The sequence below is a fragment of the Anopheles funestus genome, chromosome 3RL, assembly GCF_943734845.2.
Source record: "Anopheles funestus chromosome 3RL, idAnoFuneDA-416_04, whole genome shotgun sequence".
Lineage (NCBI taxonomy): Eukaryota > Metazoa > Arthropoda > Insecta > Diptera > Culicidae > Anopheles > Anopheles funestus.
The window spans coordinates 6,611,133-6,633,499 of record NC_064599.1 but is presented as its reverse complement, the minus strand read 5'-3'; the positions used below and the strand labels follow the sequence as shown (position 1 = coordinate 6,633,499).

The 22,367-nt window shown below is 39.6% G+C and overlaps 2 protein-coding genes across 7 annotated transcripts; one reads left to right on the top strand and one right to left on the bottom strand.

Annotated features, from left to right (window-relative positions):
* Positions 1 to 230: 230 nt before the first annotated feature.
* On the top strand, positions 231 to 22,349 carry LOC125772296 (vesicle-associated membrane protein 2). Of its 6 annotated transcripts, XR_007419457.1 has the most exons (8): positions 231 to 413; positions 2,744 to 3,116; positions 9,974 to 9,996; positions 12,061 to 12,199; positions 12,288 to 12,446; positions 12,835 to 12,886; positions 13,150 to 13,583; positions 18,042 to 18,153. XR_007419457.1 is itself a non-coding variant. In XM_049443855.1 (7 exons), exons 3-7 carry the CDS (start codon positions 9,974 to 9,976, stop codon positions 18,224 to 18,226), a joined length of 558 nt encoding a protein of 185 aa, XP_049299812.1. In that variant the 5' UTR covers positions 231 to 413; positions 2,744 to 3,116; the 3' UTR covers positions 18,227 to 22,349. The 6 variants fall into 6 exon arrangements, 5 of the variants coding, with proteins under 5 accessions (XP_049299812.1, XP_049299813.1, XP_049299816.1 ...); XM_049443855.1 differs by lacking the exon at positions 13,150 to 13,583 and having other exon boundaries at positions 18,042 to 22,349; XM_049443856.1 differs by lacking the exon at positions 13,150 to 13,583 and having other exon boundaries at positions 9,969 to 9,996; positions 18,042 to 22,349.
* On the bottom strand, positions 6,840 to 7,878 carry LOC125772299 (nuclear protein 1). The gene has a single exon (XM_049443862.1). The coding sequence runs from the start codon at positions 7,658 to 7,660 to the stop codon at positions 7,472 to 7,474; it is 189 nt and encodes a 62-aa protein (XP_049299819.1). The 5' UTR covers positions 7,661 to 7,878; the 3' UTR covers positions 6,840 to 7,471.
* Positions 22,350 to 22,367: the final 18 nt, after the last annotated feature.

Below are 22,367 nucleotides of genomic sequence, written 5' to 3'. Positions count from 1 at the left end.
TTTCCGTGAGATTGAACCGCACATTTGCGCTCGCAGAGACGCTGTTCGTGGAGTTCGTGGATGAAGCTTTAAGTTTTCCAGCAGCACTTCGCACGCGTCCTGCGTTGGGCATGCGCTGGAGTCCTGCTCTACATTTTCTCGCACCACTTCGTGCCACTTTTGCCGTACGCTCGCACGCTCACCGCTCTATCGCTGGAAGCAACTTTTAGTGGCTTCTCGTGACAACCGCTTCGGACGCATCAAACGCCTTTCGGACGTCGGCTGGTCGAGTGGTTCTTACGGTTTGCTTTTCCCAAAGTGTATGTGTGTGTATCTTTTACCAGTGCCCTCTTCGCTACCCCTCTCCAACGTTGTACGTGTGCGAGCGTGAACGTATATGTGTGTGTTTGTGTGTGCCCGCGTGTGTAGGCTGTGTAAGTGTTACATCGGTTTCTTTGGTTTTTTTTTCTTTGCCTGATGGCTCATTATTCCCAAACGTTTATTTCACCGTTTCACAGTTTCGTTAAGCTGTTTCGTAGATTGTGCGTGTGTGGGAATTACCCCAAAAGTACACACCTGACAGAAGTGACATAAGAAAATTGCAATCGAACATAAAAAATCGGAACACCTCCTACACGATCATTCCATCCTCTAGAGTGAAGAAGAGCTCGGTGTGACGAAGGTGTGCCATCACATCACCCACACACCGTCCGTCAACGGGGCACAATACCTTAAATTCGCGTTCTAGTTGAATCTGGAAGGTTGAAAGGGATCACTTTTTGCTTAACAGCATCCTGTTTCGTCCTTTGACCGAACCAAAACGGGACTGAAGAAAACTGGCAAAACTGTCATCACCGCAAGCACTGAAAAGAAGAAAATCATAAAACCAACATTCGGTACAGGACATGTGGTTTCGTTCCGGAAAAATATCAAGGACACAAAAAGGATACATGCAGCCGCACCACCAGGAACTAAGCTGTAATGCCCTTTTTCTATGCCCAATTTAATGTGTACGACCATTTTGTGCATCAGGAAAGTGGAAAGAAAATCAATTCTTGCCTTTCTTCCATTTGGTTTTTTGGTGCAAAACTAACCAGAACGAGTGTGTGCGTGTGCCTGTCCAGAGTGTGCGACGTGGGTAGTACAAGCGAGGAAAGTGGTGACGAACTATGAACCATCTTTTCCATCAGGCCTGTTCACGTGGCTCATCGTTGCTTTGGTACGGAGCGTTTTTCACCATTGTGCTCCATGCGTGAGAAGAAAGAAGAGCACCGATTACACGTCGCATCCCTTTCACACATCGGTCCCTAAAAAGGAAAAACAGAAAAGAGAGCCCAATAGGGATTGTATTGCGTGTGAGGATGACCGATATACGAGAATGATGCTCTTCACTCACAAATCGCGCCTTGTGTTTACTCTTTCTCGCAAACGTTTCGCAAGGATATACGAACACACAGAGGCACACAGATACAATCATTTATCCGCATCGTCTACCCACACACATGCACAGTTTTTTTCCTTGGCAAACTCGGGAATGATATCATTTAAAAAAGTGTTTCCACAAAGGAATCTAGTGTCAACGCGAAAAGGATATTGTTTCGGAATGTATTTGATTTATTTTAATGAAGAAAACAAAACACTTAATAACAAATGAAAAAAATGAAGTAGCAAACGCAATGCATTGGCTGTTCATGCACTTTCCTTTTTGCGTAACTCACCCTTCATTTTCCTTCCGTACCGTGTTGGATGACATTTTTACGCGAGAAGTTACGCCATCTCTCAATGCGTGCGCTCCCTAACGCTCGTCTCACTACCGTGCGCAGCTCACACTTGTCTCACTATCGTGCGCTGCTCACGCTTGTCTCACTATCGAGCGAACACGTTAACTACCAGGCAACTCCATTGTGCAAAGCAAAGCAAAAGCATGCTAACGCGTCGCATCATTTATGGTATTTGAAAAGCAATAATTTGAAGTGAGATCAAATGTTCCCTATAAACTGTCAGCAACTTTTCATTCCAGTTTCTAGACAACACAAAAGGGTTGCTTTCGTTGAGTACTCTTTTTCTTCCTTCTAGCGTCTCAAGTGTATGTGTCCCTTTCAATGAATCATTAGGTGCTAGGCAACGAGAGCTGACAAAAAGGTGAAAAATTTGTCAAAACGGTGCTTTTGACAAAATTTTATTTTGTGGAAAATCCACGAAAAATGTTGACAAGAAATGGTGACAAAAAGTTGACAAAATTTTGACGTTTGCTCAAAACGTAAACAAGCGCACTTTAAAGAATTGCAGACCATTGCGGTGTTCTCTTTTGTTGAATTAACTGTATTTCATCCCTGCAACGACTCAGACCATCTTAATCAATTCATTTAAAGCCAAAATTACTGTAAAACTGCTTACAATGCGTTGAATTTTCGTGTACGTTGAAGATGATGTAGATTTTGTCAATCATGGATTGTTATGTTTTGTCAAAGTGTACAAATGTGTGCACGGCCACGGGAAAAATTATTTTTCGCAGTTGACAAGCTGTTTTTGTCACTTGAAAAATTGGTCACCTTTTTGTCAGCGCTCGTTTGCCCAGCACCTATTCAGTCGAACTAGTTCTCTTTCACACTCATCGATTGCGTATGTATTTCGTGTCTTTTGTGATTTTTTTTCTTCGTGTGCACTTTTCATTTTGCTTTCGAACCAGTCTGCAGCTTTGAGTTGTGTTTTACTCTACCATTTCTACCTTTTTCTATCTTTCACTGGCATTCACGCCATACAGCGAAAAGTTGGTTAAAGTAAAGTGCGTGCGTGTGTGTGTGCTAGTATCCCGGTGCAGCATTGTGCTAGAGAGCTGTGTGAAAGCAAGAAAAAAGCTATATTTACCGAATTGTTAGACGACGGTCATGCTAGCTTGAAAAGTGTTCGGAAGCGTGTGCTAATCGAAGGCAAAGCATAAAAGTGTCAACGTGTGGTGTGATCGAGCCCGTGCATGTGTGCGTGCGTCTGTAGATAAGGATAAGCCTCAACACCAGTCGGTACCTGCACTAACGTAAAGAACGCAATCCTTCAATCCGGCGCTGCACGTGAGCTGCTGCTGAGCTAAAGCAAAAAAGGACCGAGAGCGTGTTTAAATCCTAGCATCAACAAAAAATGTAAGTATGCTGCTGTTAAAATAGTGGCTAAGGGTGGAGAAACATTCATTTCGTACATTAATCTTTACATGTTTAATTTCACTTTCGGATTGATAAAATTTAGTTTAAAAATTCAAAAGATTCATCAACGAATGTTACCATATGTGGAACTTGATTGTTAATAGTACTCATCAGACTTCGTCTTATAAAACTCCTCCATAAACTTCCTCCATTCATAATTTTTCAAAATATGACACATTTTGTACATTTTTCTTCCTCTATTATACTGTTTTTTATGAGAAATGTACTCAAAGTATTGTTACTGGAAAAAAAATGTGTACAGAGACGTGGGCTTTAACACAGATCGATGGTTTTGTATGTGTGCAGTGTCCACACACCGCTACTTCAATTGTGGTTGTGTCCCACTTGCTCAAATGTAAACCAGAAACGCTGGGAAAAAGGGATGTCCTTTTCCTTTCCATTTCTCTCGTAATGATTTCTTGTTCTATCGACTAACTCATATTACCACACACGCATATTTGTGCAGTAATCTTTCTCTTTATACTAAACCCTCATGACAGAGAGAGAGAGAGAGAGAGAAAGAGAGAGAGAGTGAAGGAGAAGAAAAGAAAAGGAGAGTACAAAAAGGGCTTCGCTGGTTTCGGACGGTGAAATGATCGCCAATGTTCTGTCCATTTACTAATCGATAATAAATGTATATCCATTTTCCTATCGATGACGGTTGCAAATTGAGAACTGGGATCAAAAGTAATCCTTTTGGTAGAAGTATCTGCAGGAGAAGTAATAAAAATTCCTCCAAAGGATGAATCAACGTGTATACGTGGCCTTTTATTGAATGGAAGAAGGAAACTTTCATGTTTCGATTGTACCAACAATAATAGCAAAACAAGAGAGAGAGAGCCACCTTATGGCCATCTGGTCAAACACATACAAGTAGGCACCTGAAACCGTTGTTTTAGTGTGCGATTGCGCTTGCAGCAGGAGGTTCTTTGGTGCATAAGATGAAGAAAAAACGCGGCAAGGAGTAGGAAATGAGAAGGATGTAAGGTTGAAGGAACGCACGACGATGCAGCATTTCTGCATCCTTCGGGAAAACTGGGCAGCAAGTGGGAAACACTGTGGGAAATGGGAATCAAAAGTGAGTGAGAGAGAGAGAGAAGAAGTGAACCAACAAAAAAGAGATAACAAGGGAGAGCAACAGAGAGACAGAGGAGAGAAAAAAAAACAGGATGAAAAGGAGGTGACGTCCTCGGAATGAGGTTTTGCTTGCAGTAGGACAAAACGTCACAAGTACGGCTCTCTAGGCCGTTGTGCTACTTACAATGGAAGTTAATGACAGATGCTTGTGAGTGTTTTTGTTGTTGTTGTTTCACTAAAATGTCCTTGATTTTTCAGTCTGTATTTGCCAATTCGCATTGTTTAGTTCGCTAAATTGCTTGGATGGTAATCTTTTTTTTTATTGAAAAGTTGAGTTTTGAGTTTTGAAAAGCCTAGAAAAGCCAGTAATTCACTGTCCACGAAGTCTTCCTGAGATTATAAGGCAAACAAAGAAGAATAGATTTTCTGGTCCCGACACCAAATGTCAACCGTGTGGCAGAGATCCAGCACTTCGACGAAATCTATTCAATTTACACATCTATGATTAAAAATAACCTTCACCTATGCGACTTATAAATGAATCTAACCCACGGTTTTTTCTTCCATTCATAGCGAGTGGCTAGGAAAAATTGTTTTCCATTTATAATTATACCAACTAATCTCCCCCCTACCGCCAATGGATGAGGAAAGGTTTCTAAATTTATTCGAACAACACACAAAAACACTCAGTAGCAAACACACACCCTAGAAGCGTTTCCGTGTGCGACATCACGTACGCACAATGCACTACATTATGTCGTTTTCGATATGTGACAATTTGTTTCCATTCGGTTCGTGTTTTAAACGCATCAAGGTGGGTGCTGGTGGTTGATAAAATAAGCGTTACATACATCCAACGTAACTATTGGCCTATTTACAGAAAGTAGGTTCATTCATTGTGAATTTAATCCAATCATATGGATGCTTTATGAAGATCGGTTTAACGTTTTAGAGCTTCAAAACGATCATTGTGGAAAGGGCGAAATTTACACAGAAAATCCAACAAGAAAAGAAGAGTATTGTAGAGAAGGAATAGTAGATGAATGACTCATCGTCATCTGTTTTGTGTTTACCTTAAGTTGTATCACTCGTACTGGTGACTAGAATGGGAGAAAATATTCTCAAAAATTTGGAAGAAGTCAACCGAGTATGCCCGGGATAAGGCAAAGTACAAGGAGGAAATGCCTTGTGCAAATTGTACTCACTACAGCTCTTTGAGGTTAACAATACGGCTAAAGCCTTAATCGTGAAATATAAATAAATAATGTGGACAAATTAAAAATAAAATTTAAAATAGGTTAAAATTTGTTTTGGGCTTCATACAAATAAACAAGCGACGTTTGCTCACAACATCGCGCACAAAATTTTCACACGTTTCTATAAACCTTGGCAAAAGCTCGCCTTGCGTCAAAAGCTTAAATCATGGTGAAACGCACTACCACGCAGCGCAACAGCACAAGAAAACACAACAAAGAAGCAGTGCAGTTTGCTTTGTTTTGATTGTGTTTTGTTATTGTTACTTGCTTCATTTTCTAATCTAGCGTACTTTATTGCATAAGGGATAGAAAACAGAAAATAAAATAAAAAAAAACTGCTGATACAGAAGCAATACACCAAGATGGGGGATGATTAGTGGAAAATAGGGCACCCTTCGGAAGCCCCGGTTTCGATAACGTGTTATCAAGCTGAAACCATCGGGAACACCGTTGCAATGCCCTGTCAGTGCTTCTGGTCTGTTTCCCCATCGAAACCCAACCCAACAATTCGCCCTGGAACTGGATCGTGAAATGCCACAAAAACTCGTTTTTTTCGCTTATTATTACACTCCAATATTGGGTGTTGTGTTCAGCGTTGCCGATAACTTTCATCTCACCTTTCTGGCTGGATGTCGTGTTGGTCGGGAACAGGCGGGTTGATAAAGCAGGGAAACCATAATCTTTTTTTTTGTTTTGTTCGAAATTGTTTTGTTTTTCGCTTACCGCACCGGCAAACGATCCGGGATCGGTGGCAAGTTGACGGCGCAGTACGATTTACCGGCTGCGCGCCGTGTTATCGCCGGCTGCGAAGAGAAGCCAAGCGGATGATAATAAGAAGACATCATGATGAACATGGCCGATGGTGTGAAGAGAACGGCAACAACAGTACCAAACACATGAGGCGCAAAAGCCTGGCAAAGTGTGTATGGTTGAGCGGTATTGTTTCGTTGTTTGCGTTGGTCCCCGCGCAGTCGGTTTGATTACGCGTGTGTTGTTTACATTATTGCTCAACATCGCAACCAGACGCGGAACGCAGAACGATGAAGAATGGTGCGAAAGAGAAGAAGCAAACACAAAACCAAACTCCACCAAAGGGGAAGAAACGAGAGAGCAATAAAATAAAGCTAAGACGCAGTATAAGCTCAGGTATTTACTTTATTAGTCAACGAAAAGGAGTTAGTAGGTTTGGGGGGATGGTTTACCAAGAGGGTGGTGCGTTCCATCACAAGAACAACAAGAAGTGGGCAAGAAAGCAACAGATGGTTTCTCTGTGTTAGGAAAAACCCACCCTCCGCCCCAAAAAGGAAAAAAAGGAAACACTTGAAACAAGTTTTGATAAGCATATCCTTCTTTATTTATTAATAGTACATAACTTGCAGCTAATAATTGATCACACACACAAGGTACAGATAATTATATTCATAAAACAAAGTTGGAGCGGGGTCCGGCCACCTTTTGTTCCGCGCGCGCACACACACATACAGACATATTCACACACAGTGCAAAGGGTGGCTGCTTTTTAGCCTTCTTCTTTTAATAACTACTATATGTTAAGGACGATGGCATACGGGCTCCTCACACGAGCATCACACCTTCCCCCCCTAAACACCGAAGGTTCTCCAAAAAACAAGGGTCTCGCACACCTCTGTGTCCCCCAATTACAAACGCAACAACGATGTTGCACAGGGTCATTCTCTATTGCGTATCGGTATTTGTGGTTCCGAAACGACGGTTCCACACCAAACGCATGAGCCGCGCACGCGTTACGCTTCCGAAGGGACAGAGAGAGAGAGAGCGCGAGACGGAGTGTGTGTGTGTGTGTAAAGAGGACGCAAAAATAGCAGAAGAACCACGGAAATGATGGATGCACCCAGGGGGATGGTGGTGAGCGAGCGGATGGGGCGGCCGATGACGGTGACCCCCCCGTACGCACTGAGATCTCCTGCCACTGGTGGAGGCTGACTACTTCGCCGCTGGCTTCTTGTTCTGTTCCGTGTTTTTCAGCTTGGTCACAATCTTACGCGAATGGCCGCTCGGATCATTGTGGTTGGTATGGTCGCTAGCTTCCTTCTTGCTTCGCTGCTTGCCACTGTGTCCCGAGTGGATGTGCTTCTCCATCTCGAAATCGTACTTATCGTAATCGTCCGACATGTTGACTGGTCGCTGGTTTGGATATGTGACGCGGGCAGAATAAATCGACTGGTTTGCTTCCTTTTTCCTGATTGTGATGTGAAACGTTTTGCCTTGCTCGTTGATCACCGGGGCGGGCACACAAAGTAGACACTAAGTTACGCTGGTTGGCAATGGAGACGCGCACGTCCGTACTGTTCGGTTTCTGACGAAAAACTCGTTCTTTTGTTTGGTCTGCAGCCCCTTTTTATAACAGTGTGCGTCCAATAGCAGCGTTCTTGAAGAGCTACACATCAACTAAGCTCATGTTTTAAGGGCATTTTTCGGTTGGTGCCGACTCTTTTGGGGTGTAAATTCATCCCCACAAAACACAATGCACCGAACCATTTGTGACAATTTTGTGTTAAATGTGTTATTTTAAATAGTTTTAAATGCGATAACTTGCTCATACTTTCATGGATAGCTGTAGGGCGTCTGCGCATGTGTTGGTTTTACAGCATACACCAATACACGCATAAGACTCCCCATACCACCCCCCACACCCCCCAAAACATTTGCCCTGTTGCCATTGCTGTTTTTTCTTCAACAACAAAGCAAACGATTGCACGAGATAGCCTGCTTACTGACTGCCTGTGCTCTCTCTCTCTCTCTTCTTCATGTCACGAACGAATACACTCTCTTGCCCTTTCTTTAGCATTCTCTTTCGCTCGACCCTTTGAACGAAGTAGTGATGGGCAATATCACGACCCGGAACGATTGAAATATTGAGTCAGAAAAATACTAGGAAAAAACCTTTCGAGAATCAACTAGAAATTACTAAATGTAGTGATAAAAAAAGGGTTTCAAACAATTACATACTGCTTGGTTTATTATGAACACCAAAATGAATGTAATTATTTTCCTAATGTATGCAATCCCTTTACGTTGGGATTTAGTATACTTATTATGAGAAGACACTTAACAAAAGTTATATTGAACTGTCATTCTGACATTTGATTAAACCCTTTTAGTATGCAGCCTATTGCATATTTAAACGTTTTAAATACTCTAACACAAAAAGTCAGATCACTTTAACATGAACATTACTGTCAAAAGTTGAAGAATACCCATTGAATAAATAATTGTTTGAAAAAACATTTATATTTTCTACTGTATAATTTTATCAACAAGCTCAAACTGTCCTCATCCAAAGGTCCTTTGCCTAAAAATATAATTGAAATAATATACTTGTTGTTGAATCAGATATTTTACTTGTGTTTTAACGAGCAGTTACGTTGTCTTTTGAACCACCGGGACACAGTGTTCAATTTTCAAAAGGGACCCCCCTTTTTGAAAATATTTCCCCCACGTTGCCAAGCTCACTCAACATAATCATACAACACCATCGATGAAAAGGTACAGACTAATAACCTTAATTGAAGGTTTCATTTTCTAAGAAAGTCAAAAGATCAACACAAAAATAGCATTCCACCCCGTTTGTTGAATAGGTCAATTTTACTGAATTAATGATGAAGAACAAGGTGGCCGAAATAAACCACCGAACCTGAAATGCTGCTGGGGGGGCTTCAATCGGAAGCACAATCGCACAAACAGATGCAATGTAAATATCGATTTTTTTTCGTACACCGGGTCCTGACGCATTCCGCTCTTTCTTCGTGACGTACATCCACATTCGAAGCCTTCTCTATTGCAGGGTTTGTAGGTGGCACGGCGTAACCGAATGGTCTTATCGCGTTACGTACGAGTCAGTGAAGCCTACAGTGGGCCTGAAACGAGCGGCTATAGCCATTGCCGCCTTACAGACGAGACACCCGGACACAGATCAGATAGTCAATGTCATCTGCAATGGGTTTCCGAGAGCAGATATGCTTGCAGCTCTCCTCAAATAGAGCCCAGCTGTGACAACAAATGGTTAAGGCGCAGAGTTTAACTGGTGGATATCCTTAATACAGTGCGAGATATGAGCACATGACGGGGAGAAATCAAATATTCCATTTCGTAGTTGGTGGGAAAGCGTTACGTATAGAGGGAGCATCAGCTAGCGTTGAGTCATGTCTTAAGACTGAATCATCATCATTCGAAACATGGGTTTTAAAACCCGAATTCAAAGAACCATTTATTACATTTCACCAATTTACTAGCTTATCCTAGTCCTCATTAATAACGAAAAACTGAAATAAAACATTATAATACACAATACTTACAAATACTGTCCTTTCACTCAATCAAACATTCAACAAAACTCACGGACACTCAATACGGGAATACTGCAAAAAAAACACCCGGAAACAACTTTCTAAACAACACACAAAAACACACGAAAAAAAAGAGCAGATGAGTGGAGAACAACAAGCAGAGTAAGTGAATGTTGTTAACTTCACAGCAAATGGTAGAGGAAACAGTTGCATGGAAACGGTCAAGAATACAAATTCTACACTACGCTTAATGTTTTGTTTGCCAAAGATTAAACATTTTTATTCTGTCGTTTCTTTGCCGTTTTGTTCTTTTTGTTAATTGTTTCAATGAAATTGTTTTGCTTTACTTATTATCGTTAGTTTTTCCACATGAGTTTATTCAGCTGTTAAGGTAAAACAAATAAATGCTTCTATTGCATGATTTAATTTAAATTTATTTACACCTACTCTATACATGATATTTTCAACGAGGAAGGTAAATCTCCATTCCATCTCCCATTTCAAAAAGGGAAAACAATCCTTATCAAGTGTTTACAGTGATTGGCCATTACAGGGGCGTGTTTGATTTATTCATTACCATCGATAAGCGATACGAAAAAATGCGAATTGGTTTCATCCACAGAACAGTTCCAAATCAGATTCCGAAATAGCTAACGCATTAAACCCGAAACGGTTCAAAGATTTTCCCCGCATCACAAAAGTCAATTTTCAAACACCGGAGGAACTTCCCGATATTCGTCCGCGAATGCGAAAAATAGGCCATTCGTATGCTAAGGCTTAAGGGGTTTCCACTTCCGTCTGCTTGTTTTCCTCACGTGGTTTTCGTATTATTTTTTTTTTTTGGTTCTTTCGTCAACCCGAAAATTCGTTTGTCCGATCGCTTGGGGTCCTCTCTTGGAATGAACACCACACGGGAGCTTGTTGGTAGGGATGGAGCTTTTCGGCAAGCGCATGCGCATACCCTCGAACCGTATCTATTGATTTCCTTGCATTATTGTCCATACACTTACACACCTACACAGCTGGATTGCTGTGAATAGGGAATCGTGTAGGGAAGAGGGTGATATTTTGCGGGGCGGGCGGAAATCGACTAGTTCGCTACGCAAATGAGCAAAATACTAAACGTAGTTGCATCGATTGCTGAATGATCGGTACATGGTGATAGCATGGCGTGGAGCGTGGAGGGTGGAAGTAGAAAGGAAACATAAAAAATCACCTAACGGAAATGTAAACGGATATCCTGGCACACATTGAAATGAGGAAATGAAGGGCAGATAAAATGAACTAAAATAGAACAGACTGTACCGCATTTCCTTCATCAATCAAACCTTACGGAGAAACCCTGCATTTCATGGTGTACATAGCAGTGGACATGTATATGACTGAAGTCTAATTAAAAACAGTATTTTTTAGTTTTAGTTTCCCAAAAACTTCACTCTTCAATCTCTAAACTTTGGTTCTCTGTTCGATAATGTAAGCAAGCTCATCGAAAGCTTGCTTTTGTGACAAATGACAGGGCAGGGATAGTAGTATGATAGTTTATCAGGGATTATACACGCCTCATGATTACGTGGAAAGTGTTGTCTAAATACTACCACCCGACGGTGTAATGCTCCTGGAATTGTAGTATTACGCATACAGGAAATGTTGACATGAACTCATTTCCTTAACCAAACAAAAAGAAATAATACTGAAGATTACAAAACAACTCCCGAAAGGTCATGTAATTCGATTAGTATTCGACCAGTACACAGCACACAGTACCACAGGATTTAGTTTTAGTTCCTTACAGCACACACACGTATACTAAGGTAATGTACACAAACGTTCTTTTCTTTCGTTCGTTTATCTAGCGTTTCTGTTACAAAACCAAAACAATACGCTTTTCTGATGCCACTACATTAGCACACTGTCGTTGAGTCAGCTGATCAGAAGTTTGGATATAATTAATCGCTCTAAATTTTTTAATTCCGATTGGCTTTTGAATACAGCAAGGTGTGCTTTTGTACACTTTATTCCTAAAGATTAAAAAAAACACAGGTTAACCCAAAATGGAGAAGCAAGGAAGTATCGCCACGTTTCCGAATTATTACATTTAATGCTCTAGCTGTTACTGGTTCTTTTTGGAATAATGATTCAAAAAGTATGAAATTTGTTTGACACATTTTTTTGTATACATCTTCTTCCCCTGCAAACGGTGTCTCGTTTCACACAACGCAACCATAGGTCGGCCCCAGATGGTCTTGCACCGGGAGCAGCGGCGGGAGGTGAGCCGGGAGCGGATGGAATCGTCGGAGGACCACGGACGCCTCAGCAGATTGCAGCACAGAAGCGACTGCAGCAAACCCAGGCACAGGTGGATGAGGTAAGCGAAAGGCGTGAATAATTAGCTTCAAGTGGTTTTAGTGAAACTGATCGTTCATCTTCTGTATTGTATTGCCTGCGATTTGTAGGTTGTGGATATCATGAAGACGAACGTCGAGAAGGTGCTGGAGAGAGATCAAAAGCTGTCAGAACTGGACGATCGAGCCGATGCACTGCAGCAGGGTGCATCGCAGTTTGAACAGCAAGCCGGCAAACTGAAGAGGAAATTCTGGCTACAGAATCTAAAAGTGAGTACCGTACCAAGTGGTTCATACTTTGCGAAAGAGGAATAACTACAGAAATAAGAGACTCAAGAGAATTATGATAAGGATTTCATTTGAAGTACAAATCGTACACATCGTAAACAAAGCAAAATGACCCTTTGAGGTGTCTGTTTCCCAACATAAATTTTCACACGCGTCTCCAAGCCGTGGATCGCGTTTTGTTATTGGAGAATCTTCATGTCTGGTTATGTGCTGCCACGTGACATACATTTGAGAAAGTTATTTTGTTTATCTATTTGATATTGTAAGCTGTTGTTTGCATCTTGAGCTTAAGAAAAAAAACTCAATCCATCACATTATATCGTTTTCTTTGTGTATTTTTTTATTAATATTGTATTTGTTTTGCTTTTAGATGATGATAATAATGGGCGTTATTGGTCTCGTCATACTCGCAATTATTGTAGGTAAGTAAATGTACCCGTCTGCTACCCTAGGAGTGCAAGTAGCGCAATAAAACTTCGTACGTGAAGTGGATTATGGGAAAGATATATGAATTAAGAAATTTATAGCAAAATTATAGCAAAATTTTGAAAGTACTAGCATCATCAGTGTATAGATGCCATATAAAGCGCATTAAAAGAAAAATCACATGAAAGAATAAGTGTGCCGCTTCCCTAACACGTTACTAAATGGTTTGTTTAAATTTGTTTTTGTTTTTAATCATCAGCTAATTACATGTAAAACAGTGAACCGAGTACGAAACAAGCCTCTTATCAAGATCCATTAAAAAAAACCCCATTACCAGTAGAGTAGCGATATATACAATTGTGGCTTGTGCAAATGTCACACCAAAGACATATAACGATGAAGGAGATATTGGATGAAGGCAGTAAAAGAACTTATGGACAAAATATCAGAGAATCCGTAATAACGGAAACTTACAACACTACTGAGCTCGCGTGATGATACCAAGCTCACAGTAATAATCACCTATCATCATTAATCCTTATGGCTAAAATGCAACGATGCAGCCTAGATAAAGAGAAAGAGAGAGAGAGAGCAAGCTAATGTACTAAGATACACTTGAACGATGAAACAGGTGATCGCGATGAACCAAGTGCATCGATATCGCCTCCCGTAGGGATCATCGAAGCGAACCAGGTTTGCATACTGTTGTGCTTTATCTGTCTGATGTACGGATATATGGAAATTGTAACCATTTCAAGCTGTCTATTATATCTGCTTATTGTTCTTCTGTTCAGTTGACAAACGTTTACCTTTTTTTTGGTTTTTACTCCTCGTTCGTAAGCCCACTGGCTGTAGCTCAACGTGTTTTATGCTGTTGTGGTGCAATACATTCTTTCCCACGGGTTGGAATGTACATCGATGTTGAACTGCCTTCGTTGTATTGATTGATTGATTGATTGATTGGCTTTCGTTTTTAATGGTACATGCTTGCAAGATTCATCGGTACTAACATGCTGCATATTACATGGGAAATATGAATGAAAAATTTATACGAGGATAAAACGGTTCTAATTAACCGTTCCCAACAGATGCTATGGTCATATTACAAAAAGAAAAAAAAGGAAACAAAAAAATAAAAGCATCCATTGAAATCAATTCATCGCTCCAATTCCACTGTAATATTTCTAATCTCATGTCAAAACAGCTTGACATTCCGGTAAAGGACGCCATAAACTACGAAATCTGAGAAAGTAGTGAGGGTTTCTTGCGAAGGTTATTTTGAGTTTTTAATTCATTTCTGTTATATTGTCCCAACTACTTAAGAAAATAACTTTAGGGACTTCTGCTAAAATTCAGTACATGAGTACATGAGTACATAGATCTCTCTTCGTTTAAACTACCCCCGTTATCAGTTTTCAGCCCAACATTCCTGCGTAACGATACTTTAACTCTGTACAACGTTTGCTGCAGCTGAAAGCAAAAGAAAGAAAAAAAAAACAGAATTATCCCGTAGTGTGAAAATTTTCCCCACATTCGTTACCACTTTCTGATGTATTCTCTTTTGTCTTTCTTTTTTCTCTTTTCATTCTACTCCATCATGTCCATTTGCAGCAAGAAATTAAAAACGGCCAATGCAGAAAGCAGGCATTCCCCAAATCGAAACCGATCATACCAAATTTCCAGATTCGCTATCGCAAAATAAAATTATCAAACAAATTATCAGCCCCAACCAAAATCCATCATCAGGCATCATCTCTATTGTACGCATAGTCTTAAAGGCAACCGAAACATCTTCGTCTCACTTGTGGTGTATTGGCGTGAAGAATCAATTCCATTTGGCAACTTTCCTCCCGCTTCGGCACGAACTCTTCCCAATTCCCCTTGTTGTACGCCCGTGTGTCAGTCTGAATGCCATCCGGGGTGCAAGGGCAAATACAAGCACCAATCAAAGGGCCTTGGGGATAGTGACAGGATGGTGACAGATGGTGCAGTTGACATTATCAGCGTCAGTCGTGCGATCGTGTAATTGACGCATGCGTTATCCATATCCATTATAACACCCTCATCATGTTAATCCTAAGTGTGCGTTGTGTGAGTTGATCGTTAAGTCGTCCAAGTGGAAAGCCGAAAAAGTGCAGAAAATTTGAAACGAGACCAGAATTCCCTTCTCTAGTTCGGCCCAAAAAGGAGAAGGCGAGAGAAAGAAGATTAAAACAAAAAAAAGAAGTAGATACTACTACTAACACGTGCTACTAATACACCATCAACGAACACAACGTTCTTCGAAGCCGTATGCGCCAACTGCACGAACTTGGGTTTGTGCTAGCGAGTTCAATACTTCAACCAGCCTCGCTCTGTCGTTTTTCTTTTCTCTCTCCCTTTCTCTCTATCACTGTTGCACCATACTCTCGTACTCTTTCTCTCGCTGCTTTTCTTTTTAAATCACGGTCGAGAAAAAAAACACACTCTGCACACCGTGCGCCGTGCCTGCCTCAACAGCTTCGTCATCTGTCAATCGTGTTAATGCAAAACAAAAAGAAAAAAATCCGTGAATACAAACCGCAAGCTTTAAAAATGCAGACCTAACCAAACATTCGACATACGACGCCGAAACGCAATCGCAAGGGCCGCCATGCGGGTGAGAAAATTTGACTTGTTCGTAGCTAACCAAAAACCACCACCAAAAACCAACCCCCTTTTGCTAAATGATACAAAACTAGTGTAAAACTATCAGGTGTGTGTGTGTATGCTCGGCTCTGTCTACACTGTGGCTGCGTATTGTGCCTAACCCTGTGGTTCTACCGGTTTTCTTGTAGTGTGTAGTGTTATCTGCTTTCGAAGTAAATTAATCGTACGTACGCACCCGATCAGTAATTGAATGTGTTGCACCTAAATTGTCACGCACTGTACCTGTCACTTCGCTTGTCAAAACATATTAGTATTTGAAGTTAGTCTGCGAAGTTACTGATCGGGTTGCTTTGATGCAAAGTTACAGTTTTCAAAGTTGATTTACAATAAATTAAAAATAATAGATATTAGATAATATAGTAAAAGTAGTAAATTATTTAATGAAACATTTATTATTATTTTATTTTATCCCAGACACTTGTTTATATGTTCCGTTTTTTTAGCATTATTTTTGTACGCTTTTAGCAGTATAGTGAGCCAGTAATCATTAACGCAGTATACAATTATAATAACCCCATTTGGAAGTAGGTAAACTCTTGAAATTTCCAAAACTGTTGCACTTAGTTATGTCAGCGAAAATAGCTAATTCTTGTTCAAGCATGCCTAATTAGAAGAATTACTTCGCTGCCTCATCTATGCTTTTTCTATGTGCATGGTAATACAAAATGTAAAATCCGTATGTACAAATGTACGAAAAAAACCCCTACTGCAGCCAAATAGTGAGGTATATTGTGTTTATTCGCAACATTTTACACTTACCAGGACAGTGGCGTAAAGGATGAGTCAAAATTATTACTCTTGTTAAACAACATATTTCCTACACGGTTGCGGCAATAGATTCAAAATTTTACACAAACATTCGAAACATTTTCGGCATAAGCGTCAGAATAATGCTTACGTTAACATTAGTATTGTGGAGAGACTTTTTCCCTTTGCTAACCAATCTTTACGCTACATATTTTTTCATCTCTTAGATGTTTGATCTTTCCTGCCTATTTTTCTTTATAACTTGTTTAGTTTTGTTTTTGTTTAGTCTCTTTATCATGCAGACATGTTTCTGTTACTATCTTATGTTTCTATTTCTAATATAACTCTTCTTACCTCTACTTACAAACTTCAACAACTTCTTGATTCCTTTTTTAATATTCTAATAATACAAGATAGAATCACAGCTCACGAAACACATACTCACCGCAGTGTTATACAGCTTTTGTGCTAACTAACAAAATAATAAAACGACACCTTTCATCAACGAAGTACAGCAGCATATACTAATACAAGCAAATTGCCATGACAGCTGACATCGAAATTTAAACATGGCCTCGTTACAGTCGGGTTACATCACTCAATACTTAATACTCATCATCATCGGAAGGTTTCTTACTCTAATAGCTGGTCCGCTAGGTGGTTTTGTCTACCTTTCTCTCTGTATCTCTCCCTCTCTATCGCTGATTGCCTGCTCCTATTCACACACTTGGACTTCTCTTTTCACTCTCGAATACTGATGTGGTATACTAAACCTGTTGTAACACAAGTTCTCCCATATACTCTTAGGTATCTATAACTGTTATACACACACAAATTTCCCACAAAACAGGGCTGCAAAAGGTGTAGATGCAACACATAATGTACAAATGTTCTGTTAAATGTTCGCAGTTTTAGGCAACTGCAATGCATACGTTGTATGTGTGTGTGTATCGGGGAAGAGTAAACTACTATGATATACTATGTACAGTAAATATAATTGGTCATATAGTTGCCGAACTGAAGTCGCTCAAAGTGAAGCACAAAACAGAGGAAAGTAGATATCAATATGTATAAAGAATTCGATTAAAATAGCCATAAAGGCATTTAAAATATAGCATATAAAATAATTGAGTAAAACTGTTTTAGAACAAGTTGTACTAAAACGTAATATAGCGCCATCTGGCGTAAAATTCGCATTGGTATCACTTTCCATGTGTTGTAGCTCCATTCCTGTGGCAGTTTTGGTTCGGTTAAATCTGTAAATTGAAGTAAAATATGTAAGCAACCTTTTAAACGCTTGTGTGGTCTGTGCGTAGTTGGCAGACAGGCTCTCTAGTGCCATCCGTGTAAGTGTGTGTGTCTGTGTGGGTGTATGTATGAATGTTAGTAAATCCTGAACTAATGTATCCTTACTAATAAAAACACTCCGAAATACTCCAGAACCTTCCTCTTCCGTACTCCTGATATCTGTTGGTAAAAGTATAAGCACCTAAACTCCTATATTCTACCTTATATTCTACCACAAACGTAACCACACTCCTCTGTTGCATATCGTATGCTGCGTAGTGATTCTCTTCTCTTCCGTTGTGCCATAACGCAACCCGAAAGCGCCTTAGTACCCAACACTGCCAAAACAAAACGCAAACAAACATACAAAAAAATAGTCTGTGTGGGTTATACTAATTTTGCCATTTCGTTTCACGTTTATTTCCCCAGCGAAATTCATGCCTGCAGATCAGCCGCAGCAGCCTATGATGATGATGGGTGGCCAGCCGATGCAACAGATACCGATGCAGCAGATGCCGGCCGCACCACCGGCCCAACCAGCAGCCCCGGCCGCCCTGGTACAGGACGTTTCGGCACTGCTAACCGGCGGAGGTTCACAGCTGATCAAGAACTAAGCTTAGTGGGTTCGGCCACAGATACATGCGAAGTACTAACACAAACATACTGTGGACAAACTGGTCGCTGTTTGCTGTTGCTGGTAATGTTGCTGCTGCTGGCAGAAAGTTGACAACGGAGTAAACGGACGTATGGAGCAAAGCTAGATTACCCATACTCTCTATCACATTACACATTACATCGTCGTCATTCGTGGAGAAAAAAAAAGCAGAAGGAAAAGGAAAACACACATCGTAGCCGAGGAAAGTGGAAAAAAAGAAAGAAAAACAAGAATGGTAAAACAATCCTTCCGGAAAATAGAAGGAAAGTTGTGGCATGAGGAAGAAAAAAAGAGTAAAAAAGACAACAACAAACGTACTTAATACATTGCTAACGCATTTAAGTGAGATACTTCCAGTATGAAAATGAAACAAAATACTTAGAACGGATAATAGACATTAACTAAGAGCAGAAAACGAAACAGTAAAGAGAGACAGACAGACATTCGAAGTACTAGAGAAAGAGAGCAAGAAAAATGGGAATAGTAGAAAACGTATAGGAAGAAAACAGAAGACAGTCACAAGACAGGGCAAAGGCAGAAGTGTTGTGTAACAAAGTGAATTGGGTTTCTTTCAAATTTTCGCCCTTCGAACCCGTTGTTCTAAACGATTCGAGTAATTTATTTTGGTGCCTGCATTTTTGAATATCCCACCACGAGTTTGTTGGATATTTTATAGCAAAAAAAAAAACATCAGGAAATGGAATAGGCAAATCCGTACGCACACTTTTGTATTTCTTTTTGTTTGTTTGTTTTTTTTTTTTTCATTCCATTGTTACAATTTCGGGCCAACAAATAATCATACTTTGAGTAAGGCGAAAATCCATGTTGAAAGCAGTAGTTGATTATTGCTGATGTTTAAATGAAAATTTAAAAAAAATTACACACACTTCACATACCCATAATGTTACAGTTTGAAGCTTTAGGGAAAGAGAAAAAAGCACACACACAATGAGATGGGAAGGAGGGTTTAATAAAAACAAAAAGGAAGATAAAGGAAGGTAACACAGCAAAAGGTGTGGCAAATTCAAGCGAAACTTTCCCATTACCTTAATTATTATTCTCATCATTGTTGCAGTTGTTGCTGTCGTTCGATATGTAAAAGACAAGCGGTAGGAATTAGGTGCAAAACTTCCTACATTTAATCACCTTCCCACCATTCCCTCATCCAGCCCCGCGTGTTTCCCGTGGTTTCTCGTTTCGTGAAGGCGAGAAGAATGTCTATTCTATGCATAATAGCAACAAGCAACGAAAACACGAGAGGAAAAACAAAAAAAGCAGTAAATTATGTCAGCTACCTTAAAACACTTAATATTGCAACAATAAACGGAATTATTTCAAACCGGAACAAAATCCACTCCGGCTAAATTAGTCCCTCGCCTGATGGTGCAATTGCAATTGTCCTTCCCTTTTTGACCCATTTGGAATCTAATACCGGAAGCAAGGAGGAATGACCACTCGAATGGCTTCCACGGTTTGTGTTGTGATCTGAGAAATTAAAAACCTGCGAAAGAACCGTTCTGGATGCTGGTGGAGCAAATGGCGCCATTTGTTTTGTTCTGTTAAATTTCATCCAAACAGAAAAGCGCAAAGATAATGGGTAAGGCAACAGAAAAAAAAACAAAACAACACACACCAAAATACACCCTTCGTTTCGTTCGTTTGCTTGTGTTTTTGTTGTAGAACTCAATGCTTCCAAAAATATGGGGAAAATTGTTTGTTGAATTGTTACGTTTTTCGGAAAGGGAGATGAAAACAAGTTGCACCCAAAAACTTAGGTAACTGATGATGGGAGATGATTGATGCGACGAAACTCGTAAAACGACATTCACAAAACTTCATTAAACTCGTTGCAAAATCAATAAACTTAACGGTCGAATGTTGTAAATTGGGAAACGGTGAGACATGGAAAGAGACGAACAAAAATAAGCAGAAAAAAACAACAAAACAAAACAACATTCAACCGAAAACCCATAACTTGCATACTTTGGACGAGATAGAAACCCAAAGGGTGAAGAAACAAAACAATACGAATAAAGATAAAGATACCTAAACCTAAACATCAAACAAACACATGCACACTCACCAAAACACATTAGCAAATGAGGGAAATTTCAATGAAACAAGCATTAAACATAGCAAATAATAGGTAAGAGAGAGAACAAATCGACAAACAAATCGACATCAAAACAGACCTATAGAAACAAAAAACAGAAAAATACAAAACAGCAAAGAACAGTAAAGAAAACTCCTGACTAACAAAAGAAATCAATCAACTCAACGATGTGAACATATAGTGAAGTAATCAGCAATGCTAATGTTTTCTTCATTTCATTACCAGCAAAACACAAATAAATTTAACTAGAGAGCAGAAAATATAGAGTAGGTTAAAACCGATTCGAAGCGCAATCATGGCCGACAGTGAGAAAACAAAACGAAAAAAAACAGTTGGGAAAAGAAACAATGCTACAAAGAATTGTAGCAAACAAAGAAAATATGAAAAAGGGCAAACGAATAAAATAAAAGGATTATGCGTCTTGCATAATCAACTTTACTTATCCAAAGCAAGGAAGCAGCAAATTCAAACATTACACTTCACATGGACACACTGTCACTAAACAGACGTTCGCACGCATTAGTTTCACGTTGTACGTGCACATACACAGACACACATACACACATTAAAAGAAACTAGGTGAAACAGACAGAGCGAGCACTAGGTGGAATATCTCCACATCTCTCGGTGTATAGAAGAGTTGAAGAAGGTTCGGCTGCACAAGTTTCGTTTCATAAAAAGTTACAAACAAACAAAAGGAAAAAAAAACAAAACTAATCGTCAAAATAAAGCTTAGCAAAACCAACCGAATCTCTCACAGTGAAAGGAAAACCAGGTAAACATAGTAATTACAATGAATAATACTATTAAATACTAACAACACGAAATCCAAAAACCAAAAACATAAAGGAGAAGAGACGAAACATTTGATGAAAAAAAAATACAAACGAGTGTAGGACGATACTTGAAGTACTTGAAATGGAACAGACACAGAAAAGAACAATGTATTGAACAAACACACACAGCAACACACACACATACACCAAACCTTATATCTAGCATAAATTGTTTTATTTTTCACTTTTTTCCACTAGAATATATTACAAACTTACGAAAAGCAAAAAAAGAGTAGAAGTGAAAAAAAAAGACAGAGAAATAAACAACAGGACGATAAAACGAATGGACGAATGGAATGAACTAGTTAAGGGGGTGATAAAACACATGAAAAGGAACAAAAACAACAAATGAGATGGAAGCAAAACCCAAAAACAACAACTAGCAAGACGTAACGAAACGAAAACAAGTAGTTTAAAAACAAAAACAAAAAACAAACTCACATATATATACATTGTACGGAGTAAAAACGAGACGAAGTAGTGGAGAAATGAGGAAGAAGAAAAATGGACGAAAAAAAAGTAAATCATAAAAATCCAAAAAAGTGGTAAAAAACTAATAAAACAAAATGGGAAAATATATAAATAAAAAAATATATATATACATATATATACATAGCTTTGAAAATTGTAAAAACACACGACAAAAGAAGGAACTAAGAAACAGAAACACACGAGCGTATGCGAAACGGGGTGGTAAAAATACAGCAAAACAAACATGTACGTGCTTCATTGTTATCTATACTTGGGTGGTGTTGTTGGAAGGAACGTGGCCAGAAGAAGAGTAAAGGCAAGCAAAGAAAATCCAGAACGTGGCAGTTTGCTCTTTTCAATCAGTCAAACAGCTAAAGTAGAAACCACAAAACTGGAAAGTGAAACAAGAAAGCCGGACAAGAAGATAAACAAGCAAACGGTAAAGAGATTGTGTGGTAAATACCCAGCATGAGAACAATGCTAAATAGAACGGAAAGTGGACAGACGGTGAAGAAACCATAGCAAAAAAGAAAGGCAAAAGAACACAAGAACACGTAAGGCGAAGGACGAAGGTGACAGTGGCGTTGGAAGTATAGATAATAATGAACAGAGAATATATAATTAATGATTAATAAAGACAATTAAACTAGTGTATGTAAATAGCTGCAATGTGTCCTGCC

Bases quoted from the DNA above. Each gene is read 5' to 3' on its own strand.
- LOC125772296 (XM_049443855.1), top strand. From the start codon at position 9,974: ATGAGTGGAGAACAACAAGCAGA. The intron at 12,200-12,287 runs GTAAGCGAAAGG...TGCGATTTGTAG, and splicing joins CCCAGGCACAGGTGGATGAG to GTTGTGGATATCATGAAGAC. The intron at 12,887-18,041 runs GTAAGTAAATGT...TTATTTCCCCAG, and splicing joins CATACTCGCAATTATTGTAG to CGAAATTCATGCCTGCAGAT.
- LOC125772299 (XM_049443862.1), bottom strand. From the start codon at position 7,660: ATGTCGGACGATTACGATAAGTACGATTTCGAGATGGAGAAGCACATC.